Here is a 12,233-nt window from a genome sequence, read left to right as displayed (position 1 = left end):
TATAAAAAGGAATGGGGCATATTTTTATATACAATTATGAAGCAATCCCTAGGTTACATTAAATGAGAAAAGTAGGTGAGAAGAGTGAATAATATGCTATTGCTTATATAAGAAGGAGAGAAAATACATACATGGAGACATATACACACACACATAAACAATTTTAATATTTTCCCTTATTACATAAATTGGAAAGATAATTCTTTAAAATATGTAAATAGATGCCTAAGGGAATAGGAGAGGATATAGGAATATAAACAGACTTTGTTTCCTACATGAATTTTACATACATGAAACTATTCCCATGACTTAAAATTAAATTTCAAAAATATGTCTAAGTATAAAGAAAAATGGAACAAATACATTTAATTGTACATAAAGTTAGTGATATAACCAGAGAGAAACTATAATAAGTAACTTTAGAACATAATAATTTTGGTGTACATTCCTAGGGATTATAACATAAAGAAAAAAAAAAAGACCTTGCAAGGATTTTGAAACTGTTTTCAATAACCATACTGGGGATGCTGGTGTCAAAGACTACTGAGTCTTCGAGAGAAAGCAAATGTGTGGAGGTATTGCTGTCATTGAGAACTGGGATTCTTGGCCTGGGAAGTTGGAGGAAAAGGTCTGAGTTTGATAGGATAAGGCAAGATCATTTGGCACTGGTTTTGATTAGGGTATTAGTATAGTCCAAAATGTATGTTATCCTAGAAAGAAAAAAAAAATAACATTTTCTAGCTTTGTGCACAGAAAAGCCCAGGAACTATGATAGACTAAGTAGCATCGAGCATCCCCATAGCCAAGATTATAGTCTCTAAATGCCATTATGCGTGGGAAGGAAACACCGTTTTTTTTTTTGGAGAAAGATGATTCTAAGTTCAGGGCAGAAATGATGACCACAGAATATGTTGTTATACCAGAAAGCAAGAAAGCCACTAAAGACAACAGAGGCTTGTCTGAAGGACTCGAGTCAGACACCAACACAAAGGGGACCTCACTGCCCAAATATAGAACAATTTGAGCATCGACAACTGCAGTGGATCGAAACTTACTGAAAATTTTAGGTCCATAAATTAATAATAATAGTTTAAAAAAATCATCCAACAGGTCACCTCTGGAAGATACTGAATCTCAACTCATTAATTTGAAAGTCTAAAAAATAGAGGAAAAGAATTAAACATTTGTTTTCCTTTTCTTATATAAACCATACTTCTGTGTAACTGAGTAGTTAATGAGGAGATATTTCTCTCTATAGATTTACTTCAGCTAATAATGGAGGAATAAATATAGACTATCACTGCCTTGCAATCCACAGTGGAGTATGGACTTAAGCAGAAATTATCAGTGGGTGCTGATACTGTAAAAACAGATAATCAGACATCTCTCATCTTCATTGAAGTACATAAACCATCTATGGAGGAATTATGTAAAAAAAAATCTTAATCTGATCAAGCATCCAAGTCTTTCAGATAATTAAAAGGAATTAAGGAGAAACACCTGTTGCGTGACAACATGTGGATATAATCAGTGAAATCCAGACTATGAGAAATGCTCTGTGGAATGTTCAGATTTCTTTAAAAAAATGAAAAAAAAAAAAAAAACCAGAAATGAAAGAGGAATATAGATGACGTAAGGGGCATATCTGTCATTTGGAATGTATGGACCTTATTTGGATTTGATTTGAACAAAACAAAATACACAAATTTAAAAAATGGAAACAGATTTTAACAGTGAACAGATACTCAATGGTATTAAATTCTCTCTCTCTCTTTCATTGTGTGTGTGTGTATGTAATAATGATGTGTGAATACGTTTTTAGAAAAGTATGTCATTTACACACTTGCACACAAATGAAATACTATAATATTTTTTATTTTTCAATTTTTTAAATTTAAATTTTAGTTAACATACAGTGCAATATTGGTTTCAGGAGTAGAATTCAGTGATTTATCACTTACAGACAACACCCAGTGCTCATGCCAACAAGTGCACGTTTTAATACCCATCACCCATCTGGCCCATCCCCCACCCATCTCCCTCCATCCACCCTTAGTTTCTTCTCTATCTTTGTCTAAATAGATGTTTTATTTCCCTTCCTCCTTTTTTTCTTTTCCCCCTTCCCATATGTTTATCTGTTTTCTTTCTTAATTCCACATCTGAGTGGTATGGCTGTAGGGTATTTGTCTTTCTCTGACTGCCTTATTTCACTTAGAAATGCTATAATATTTTATTATTGCTTCAAAATTACCAGGTGGGATCGGGAGAGAGTGAGTGGAGTTGATGATAGTTGAAGCTGAGCGTGCATAGATGATTTTTTTTTACTTTTGTTTTTGTTTAAAACATCCGATTATTAAACTGTTTTGAACAAGGGAAACCTAAAAGATGTTAGAGATTGTTGATATTCTTGCAGATTTTGCTGTTCTCAAGTGTAGTAGCTAGCAAAATCCACAAATTCTGTGAGTTGAAAGAGAAGTTACAGGGGATCAAAGATGAAGATGATCAAGTAGATCAAGAAAACCATAAAAATAAAAAAAAAATAATGTGAAGTATGATTTACTTACATTTTTCTGGCTGATAAATCAAGTTACAGTGCATCATATGAAGAGTTATCAAAGCCATAAGTGTAGACATAAAAGGAATGAGTAAAACCAGGGCCCAGGCCCCTGAGTGCTGGATGTAAGATATTCCCAGAAAGACAACAGTTGCTTTCAGGTTCATGATCCAACAAAACCTGTGATACATAGACAGACAGAAATAAAAAGACCATTCAGTTACTTCAGAGAACAATTGCTAATTTTAATGCTTTGATATAAATGTAAGCTATGAGGTGGTGGCCTGTTAGCTGAACTAGAATTTGTGAATATCGTTTATTAGACTTCTTTTTTTTTTAAAAAGTGTTGTGGAACTAGAGAAGCCATAGACAATACTTAATCAAATATGTCTAATGAATAGTACCTATAGCAGTAGTCTGGTTTGTAATTTTGGGGACATAATCTATGTCTCTCAACCTTTCATTGGGTCTAAATCCCTGCTATTAGAATCCCATTGCAGAGGAGGGGTCTTAACACTAATTTTACAAATTTATTGAAGTTAAATTAGATACAATAAAATACCTGCTTGAATATATAGTTTTATGAGTTTTGATAAATTTTTCAGTTGGGCAAACACTAATAGATCCAAATTTTAGAACACTTAACATTATCACTAAGGTTTAAAGGGCCTACCTGGTTAGATCAGGCCCACCCAGGATTCCAGGATAATCTCTTCTTTGATTAATTTAAAATCAAATTATTAGAGACATTTTTTAAAAAAGATTTTATTTATTTTAGAGAAAGAGAGAGAGAGAGAGGTAGAGAGAGTGTGCGAGTGGCAGAAGGAGCAGAGGGAGAGGGAGAGAAAGCCTCAAACAGACTCCCTGCTGAGCAAGGAGGCTGAGGGGTTCCATCCTATGACCCTGACATCATGACCTGAGCCAAAAGCAAGACTCGGATGCTTAACTGACTGAGCCACCCAGGCGCCCCTAGAGACTTTAATTATATTGCAAAATCCCTTCACTTTTGCCATATAACAACATAATCAGGGGTTGATAGCCTGTTGTCTCTGCCATATTCTATTGAGAGGAGTCAAGTCACAGGTTCTGCCCAGACTCTAGGGGATGGGTCTGTCAAGAGTGTGACCACTCAGGCTCATCCTATGGCATTTCCTCTACATGTTCTAATTATTCCATTCTTCCTTCTTTCCTTCCTCCCTACCTTCCTCTCTGTCTCTCCTTCCCTCCTACCCTCTTTTCTTCCTTCATTCCTCACTCCCTCCTACCCTCCTTTCTTCCCTCCCCTCTTCTCTCCTCCCCTTCTCTTCACTTCCCTCCCTTCCTTTCCCTCCCTTTCCATCCCTTTGCTTTCCCTTCCCTCCTCTCCTCTCTCTTCCCTTCCCCTCCCCTCCCTTCCCCTTTTCCTTCCCTTCCTTTTTCTTTCTTCCTCTAAGTGAAAGAAGAAACAGAGTCAACCGGTAAGAATGGCTATGGGGAGAGGATATTGAAGGTTTGAGGAGAAAAGAAAAGGTTAGAACTCATCTAAAGGAGCCGGAGGAGAAAGATTGGATACTGGTTACTTGCTAGGTAATGCTAAGGGGCCACTTGAGGTTGGTCATGAACATGGTGCCTGGCTGGCTCAGTTGCCAGAGCCTGTGGTTCTTAATCTCAGGGTAGTGAGTTCAAGCCCATGTTGGGTGTGGAGTGTACTGGAAAAAAAAAAAAAAAAAAAGTACTCTTTTTATCTGGCTTCTTTCATTTAGCATAATTAGTTTGAAATTGATCCATGTTGGGCGCCTGGGTGGCTCAGTTGGTTAAGCGACTGCCTTCGGCTCAGGTCATGATCCTGGAGTCCCAGGATCGAGTCCCACATTGAGCTACCTGCTTGGCAGGGAGTCTGCTTCTCCCTCTGACCCTCCTCCCTCTCATGCTCTCTGTCTCTCAAATAAATAAATAAAATCTTTAAAAAAAAAAAGAAATTGATCCATGTTTTTTTTCTTTTATCAGTTCATTCCTTTATATTGCCAAATAGTATTCCATTACATAAATATACTACAATTCATCTATCTATTTATCTGTTGATGGACAGTTTTTTCAACTTATGGCTATTACAAATAATGCTCTTATGAACATTCACGTACCAGTCTTCATATAGACATAGACTTTCATTTTCCTTGGGGAAAAAAACCTAGGAGTGGAATGGCTAAATGGTATAGTAGACGAATATTTAACATTTTAAGAAATTTCCAAATGGTTTTCAAGTAATTGTAACATTTTGCATCAACTGCAACCTGTGTATGAGAGTTCTAATAACTCCTTCGAATATCTCTAATACATTTTGGCCAACACTTGGTATGATCAGTCTTTAATTTTAGCCGTTTTAATAGATGTGTGTTTGTATCCTATTGTGGTTTTATTTTGCATTTCCCTAATGACTATATATCTTCTTTGGTGAAATTGCTGTTCAAAACTTTTACCACTTTAAAGCAAAACAAGGTTGTTTATTTTCTTATTATTGAATTTTAAGAGTTCTTTATATATTCTGGATGCAAGTCTTTCATCAAATATATGATTAGCAAATATTTTCTCTCAGTCTGTGTCTTGTCTTTTCATTTCTTAACAGTGTCTTTTGGAGAGCATAAATTTTTAATTTTGATGAAGCCCAATTATTATTTTTTTCCCCTCTTAAGGATTATGCTTTTACTGTTGTATCTAGGAAATTTTCCCTTAACCCAAGGTCACAGAAATTTTCCATGTCTGTTTCAGAGAAGATATTTTAGCATTGGAGACCTTAACTGATTCAATTGAATTCTTACAGCTGTGTTATTACAGAGCCATGAGTAGGAACCATCTGTCCTGGTGCAGCCTCTAAGAAGAGGTCAACTTGACTATGTGTTCTTTTTATACTTCTTTCCAGGTCTAAGTTCATGACACCACCATTTCCTCATTAATATAAGCTTTAACATTTGAAATTACCTTTCACTCATCCTTCTCACCACGTTTTATATATTATTAATTATAAATATTGTTTTTTCTCTTTGGAATGGTGCTCAAAAGACATGAATTTGGGGCGTGTGGGTGGGTCAGTTGGTTAAGTGTCTGCCTTTGGCTCAGGTCATGATCCTAGAGTACATTGGGAAGCCATGTGAAGGCGATTGGTCATGGGGCTGAAATGATCTTCTTTTACATGGAAAAAAGAAAGGATTATTGTGTGAGATCTATGCATAGGGCCTGGTAAGGAGACTGATCACGGCTACTGTAGTCTGGAGGAGAGCTAGGAGTGAACTGGAGTGGGGGTAGCAAAGTCAAGGGAGAGAGGGAAATAGGTGTGTGATGTATATTTGGAAATGAGACATGTGCTCAGCTAGCCTTGTCCCTTTGCTGTCTTTTAAACATGGTTGCTCATTTTCATCCCTATAACTTTTTTTGACTCTTATAAAAGTTCATTTAACAAAAAAGTTCAATATGAAAATGCACACGACCTGATTTTTACATTGTAGTAAAACAGGTACTATGGAGAGGAGACATGTGGAAGCAGTTGATTTCTTCTGATGAACACACCCATTGTTCATACTTGTTCCAAGGCTTCTAACATGATGATACTATTTCCTCCTATTACCACCATTCCAATTGCTCTATGGCCCACTAGTTGCCATCTCCACACATTCATCTATCACAAGATTCACAAACAGATCAAACCCCCACAATATTCCTTGGACAAGTCTGCCACCATTTAATTTCAATGATAATTTCTTGTCCATAAATTTTTTCAACTGGAGAGGGTGAGCTTTGCTCATGGTGTCTACTCAGTGAGCTCAAAGATGCCTCTTTATAATTTTTTTTAAAGATTTTATTTATTTATTTATTGAGAGAGAGTGAGCACAAGTGGGGGGAGGGACAGAAGGAGAGGGAGAAGGAGACTCCCCGATGAGCAGGGAGCCTGCCACTTGGTGTGAAATCAAGCCCGCCTGGCTTGATTCCAGGACCCTGAGATCATGACGGGAGCCTAAGGCAGATGCTTAACCGTCTGAGCCACTCACGTGCCCCCATCCCTATACCTTTTCTCACTTAACTAAAGTCCCATGTCAAGTCTCTTTTCCTTCATTCAATATTCTCTTGAATAGAAATTCTCTGAACTTCTAAAACAATCCATTCTGCAATGATTTCACTTTTGTCAGTTTTGTCTTCTCACAGATTGTAAGATCCCTGACAGCAACACCCTATTCTTTGTCTCCACAGCACATAACATAATTCTAAGCCCACAATATAGGGATAGTAAATAAGTAATTGATGAATAACATGGCATCTCATAAAAACCAAGTGATCAAAGAAGAATAGATAAAAACAAATTTTCAAAAATTGACCTAGGAAAGTCATCAGACCTCAAACAGGGCCATGCTGAGGAAACTGGTTTACTATAATTCACTACCAGAAACTTGTCACAGTGCAGGCGAGACACAAAGCTAGAGTTTTGTAGGATAACTGGATGGAGTTCCTAGGCTCAGTCTTGGGTCATCCTGTTATGGTGTTGCAAGCTGCACGCTTGAGTTGTGGCTGAAGCAACTGAGAGAAGCTGGAGCTGCCGCAGTGTTACAGTTCTTTCAATCTGTAGGAAACTCTTTTTTTAAATGTTCAATATTGCTGAGAAAATCCAAGAGGACGTTGTGTGGCTCCGCAGAACACCACATGGTGATGTAAACTAAATCGCTCTAAAGAGGGTCAAGGAAAATTACAATTATTCCAAGACTTAAATCTTGTGAAAGGTAGTTAGAAACAAAAGAATTATGGTGTTGAATAGCTATGTATAGGAAGAGATTTCACACCAAGTACTAAATGTATTTTAACAAATGCCATCCAACCTATTTGATTGTGTAATTTTCTGGAAGAATTACCTAGTACAGACATGTTTTCTATATGTCTTCATTGATCCATGGACAGGATAAGCCATAGATAATTAAGGGTGAAATTGTATATGTATCAACTGTAAAAAAATAAGAGAAATAAAAATCCACAGTCTTCAAACTCACCATTAAGACTCCTTTCATCTCATAGCTCACTAGCAAATTGAGTATATAAAGCACCTCTCACACAGAAAGTCAGAGAGCAAAGCACTAAAGCAAAATAAATACCAGTGATTAAGGAAAATTGAAAGCAGCAGTAAAAATATGTTTCTTTAGTCTACTTTTAAATACAGATTGGGAACTGCAAATAACTGGGATTACATATAAGTCTAATTTTTTTTGTTTGTTTGTTTGTTTTCGTGGTTCTATGGTATTGAATACAAATAAGGAAAAGAAACTTGTTGCTGCAAATCTCAGCAATCCTTTTGAGATTATTTCTTTTAAACATTCGCCTTAACTTATTTAGTAATCATGATTAAAGTCGCTCAAAAATACTTTGTTATTTCTTAGGCTGCCCCATTTTGACATACGTGAGTTATTTTCAGTGATTTTAGGGAAAATGGTTTAAATTGGTTTTTCTTAACCCAAGAAGATACCAAGAGGGAAGGCAAGCTCTCAGGCCTTCGTGGTAGTTGTGGACAAACTACAGAGTTCAGGGAGAATATTTTATTCTGCATTGAGCAATATTGAGAGAATTCACCAAGGGATTTGTGGTTCTTCAATGGGATAAAATTGAACTGTTTAGAAAAGTCAAGGAAACACTTGGATGCTGATTTCCTGGTGGATGGTGGTTGTCAATGGTTGCTTCTTTTAGCATAACCATTGACCCATTGAAGTACTTCAAAGAATACTCTGGCGGCCATGAATTTAGAGAAAGAAGAAGCAAATGGAAATTTTGCAGTTCTAGATACTTTTTATATATAATTTTTTTTCAACACTGCAGTTAAAGAAAAGGCATTTAATAAAGGAAGAGTGTTGGTTTTGGTGAATAGATAGCACGATTAAAGTAAAAAGTATATTTTTAATTAAGAAATTTAGGAGAATGTCTCACTCTTTCTCTCTTGCTTTCCTTGCCTCTGCTTCTTTTAACTTACTCTCATTCCTTTTCTCTATTGGGTCCTCCCCCCCCTTTTTTTTTTTTGCCAACATCCTAATCCTAACAGTTGTTCCTGTATATCATTTTCTTATTTCCTTTATTTAAGATTTTTAGACCACTGCTTGTTTACTGATGAAAATAAGACCCTAGTCATGTACCTACCTAGTTGAAAAGCGACCAAGCAGGGCTTAAGAAAAAGAAGGAACAGTAGGACATGTAAGAAATTTGCCTTTCTTTCTTTTTTTCCTCAATTTTTTTTGGTTTCCACAATTATATGTTGGAGAGGAATTCTGAGTGTATTTCCCCTAAGCTTACAACTTTGGCAAAAGTAAAGAAGGAGGTGTCTGTTGTTATTAGAGTGGGTAGGTAGCATTTGTTAAGCTTGGCTAGAACCCATGCAAATAGAATTTTGGAAGATTTAGTGATTTTTTTTTGTTAAAGCTATTTACAGGCTATTCCTCAGTATGCAACTCAGATGATATTTTGAGTATTAATACAATTATTCCATGAACTGCTTTGATTTTGTTGGCTGAAATGTACCTTATAAATTATGATTTTACTATTGCAGAATTAAGTAGATTCATATTTCGTTTCTCTTCTCAAGGATTAGGTAGAATTTCTCAATCAGATAGATTTCTAAGTATGGTGAAAAATAGCTATGAATCATCAAAACTTTTAAAAGTTGCCTAGCATCCAGTATGTGCACTCAAACGATGTTCACTTACATTTCTTTTCAAAGTTATCTCTAGACCACCTTAGTATCTCCTTTTCTTATATCTCGAATTGTTTTCAAAATTCTGAAGCACTTGATAAAAGTGGTATACATTTCCCAGCTATGCTTCCAGGAAATTCTGATCTTGGAAGTTGTGGGTGGGGTCTAAGAAACATTTTAAAATAAAACCCTTAAGTGATTCTCAAAATCAGACAACTGCTTGAGAGTAGTAGTTCTTAAACCCGACTACTTAGGCAGCTAAAAAAAAAAAAAATTCCTGGTCTCTGGATCTTCCCTCAAACCAATATATATGGAACCTTTGATGCCAAGGCCCAGGAATCAGTATTTTTAAGAGTCCTCAGGTGGCCTTTATGTCCATCTAAGATTGAGAATCGCTGCTTTCAAGCAACACTCAAGGGAATATTAAAACAACTTCTGAAAAAACATTCCATGGGATAATAAATTTTTACCTTTAGTGTTTCCTTAAGAAAAAGCTATTAAATTCAAGTAAGTATTAACATCAGAATATTTTAGTGTGAGACAGATATTATGTAGAGTCAATCTGAGTACCAGATATTCAAAATTTCTGGGATAGAATAAGTTAGTCTCCAGATTTTTTTCAAGAACTCTACCAATATTCTATTTGGACTTTTAAATCATGTATAATTCACTCTGGTAACTAGTTAGGAACAGACTATGATATGCAGATTGGATGCAAATTACCAGGTGAAGTAAGTAGAGAAATGTGGAAGCAAGATTTGAAGTTAATTGCAGTAGAATTTAAAATTATGGTTATAGACAGACTTAATTATCCACCTTTCTTTTTGTTTCTAGAAAAGATACTGCACAGGTGTATTTACCCAGATGATCTCCAGTGTGGTGACTCTTAATTACACACCTCAGATTTTGGAAAATGCTGGAAGAGCCAGGTTCTAATCTAGATAATGGCACAAGGATGTTGGAAGATTATTATGCCTCTTGATTTTAGGGAGTTTAGCTTTATTCTTTCAATAAGGTGCATAGTTGAGGAAGATCCAGTACCAGATGGTAATGTTGGCTGGGAGTGGTTTTCTCACCTACATTTGGCAGCTCTACTCGGAAGTGGTGCTTTCAATGTTCGAGACTTCCAGTCTATACTATTTAACATAATCACTGGGAAGCTTTAGGTGGTATAGATGCAATGACACATCTCATTAAAGGTCCTGTAACTAGGAACATCTGACATCTGTGCTGAAAATAGAACTGGATGCAGCCTTCAAGTGGTACAGATTCAAGTGGTATGCTGTTTTTTTAAAGACACTACTGAAATTCATTATATTAACCAAGCTTGTAATTTCTAGAGGCATTTTTGACATGGAGAAATAGATTTTAAATTAAGGCACTGCCCATTTAAAGATGGCCTCCTCTTAAATGTGTTCCCTCTTGCCCAGAATTTAGAAAATGATTTTAGCTGATTTGTCATTTAATAACAATAGCTACCCTAATTTGAATACCTGTGATGTGCTAGGATACTTTATATATAAGCTCTAAACCACCGTCCAGTGTATTCCCATTTTGTGGATGAGGGACTGGTGCCCAGAGAGATTAAGGAACTAGCCAAAAAGTAGAAAACTCCTGTGACAGAGTCAGGATCCTTTCAGCCTTCTGGCTGCCCAGTAGGGTCTCTGTCCATCTTGCCACCCACACTGCAGTATGTATAGCAATAGAGTTAATATTCTTTTCCATAAATTACAAAAAGCAGTTGCCCATAGAAGTTTCCCTGTAGCCTGGTACTATAAACTTAACCTCTCCCCCACCCCACCAAAAATGGAAACAACCAGATCAGCCTCCAAGATGCTTACCATCCTTTAGCACATGAAAGAGTAAGACCTTGATTCCTCATGCACATTTCTAGGTGCTTTTTTTTTTTTTTTTAAAGATTCCATTTATTTATTTGAGAGACAAAAAGCACAAGCAGAGGGAGGGGCAGGGGGAGAAGCAGACTCCCCACTGATCAGGGAACCCAATGTGGGGTTCCATGGGGCTCAATCCCAGGACCCTGGGATCATGGTCTGAGCTGAAAGCAGATGCTTAACCAACTGAGCCACTCAGGCGCCCTACATTTCTAGGTGCTTTAACGTTAGGTTTTAAAAATTTTACATGATTCTTTTCTTTTTTAAAAGATTTATTTATTTATTTTTAGGGAGAGAGAGAGAGGAGAAAGCACACAAGCATGTTGGGGAGGGGCAGAGGGAGAGGGAGAGAGAGAATCTCAACAGACTCCCCACTGAGCAGGGAGCTGATGTGGGTTAGATCTCTTGACCCTGAGATCATGACCTGAGCTGAAAACCAAGAGTTAGATGTTCAACCAACTGAGCCATCCAGGCACCCCTGCATGATTCTTTTTATTAGAGATTTTAGTGAAATTAGGAAATAATAAGACACATTGAAATGTGTTCATCCTAAATTTGGCCTGGCTCCTCACTGCTGCAGAAATTCATTTTCACCCCACTCCCCATCCCCCCTTTAAAGGCCTAAAGTACAAACCCATTGGGAGTCCCCCCCTTTCCCAAAGGAAATATTTCATTCATATAATGTCTCCTTTGTAATCAACACTGAGAAATGTCACTTTGATTAAACACAACTCTGAATGACTAAGACCACAGTACAATAAATTCTCCAGAGCTATCTTTCAGAACAACTGATTGCTCTCCAGTCTTAATCCTCCAGAGTCTTATTTAATCAAAATGATGTTGCTAATTAAGGATTAAAACCTCTGAATAGAATAAAAAAGAAGGATTTTTCTTTCTCCTTTGGGCAGGTCAAGGAGGCAGAATTTGCTATAAGGAAGTAAAGAGTCCCTTCCACCTTTGGTAAAACTGCATTATTTTCTGACATTTGGACTGAATTCAAAATAGGCCTGAGTGCTTTGTAATATTAATATAATTGGAAGGGGGGGAGAAAGAAGAAAGAAAGAAAGAAAGAAAGAAAGAAAGAAAGAAAGAAAGAAAG

General features: G+C 36.6%; 1 protein-coding gene and 1 pseudogene across 1 annotated transcript in view; both read right to left on the bottom strand.

The window, feature by feature from the left end:
* SLC15A5 (solute carrier family 15 member 5) overlaps window positions 1–12,233 on the bottom strand; it is an 81,153-nt gene that overhangs the window by 63,148 nt on the left and 5,772 nt on the right. The window contains exon 3 of the mRNA XM_035028141.1: window positions 2,565–2,734. Coding sequence (XP_034884032.1) covers window positions 2,565–2,734 — 170 coding nt within the window. The remainder of the gene's footprint in view (window positions 1–2,564; window positions 2,735–12,233) is intronic.
* LOC118025615 lies at window positions 6,102–6,330 on the bottom strand (annotated as a pseudogene).

This window comes from Mirounga leonina, unplaced genomic scaffold (assembly GCF_011800145.1).
Source record: "Mirounga leonina isolate KUSES-001 unplaced genomic scaffold, KU_Mleo_1.0 Mir_201, whole genome shotgun sequence".
In the NCBI taxonomy this organism is placed as follows: Eukaryota; Metazoa; Chordata; class Mammalia; order Carnivora; family Phocidae; genus Mirounga; species Mirounga leonina.
The sequence above is the reverse complement of the archived record's forward strand: the minus strand, read 5'-3'. Positions and strand labels throughout refer to the sequence as shown.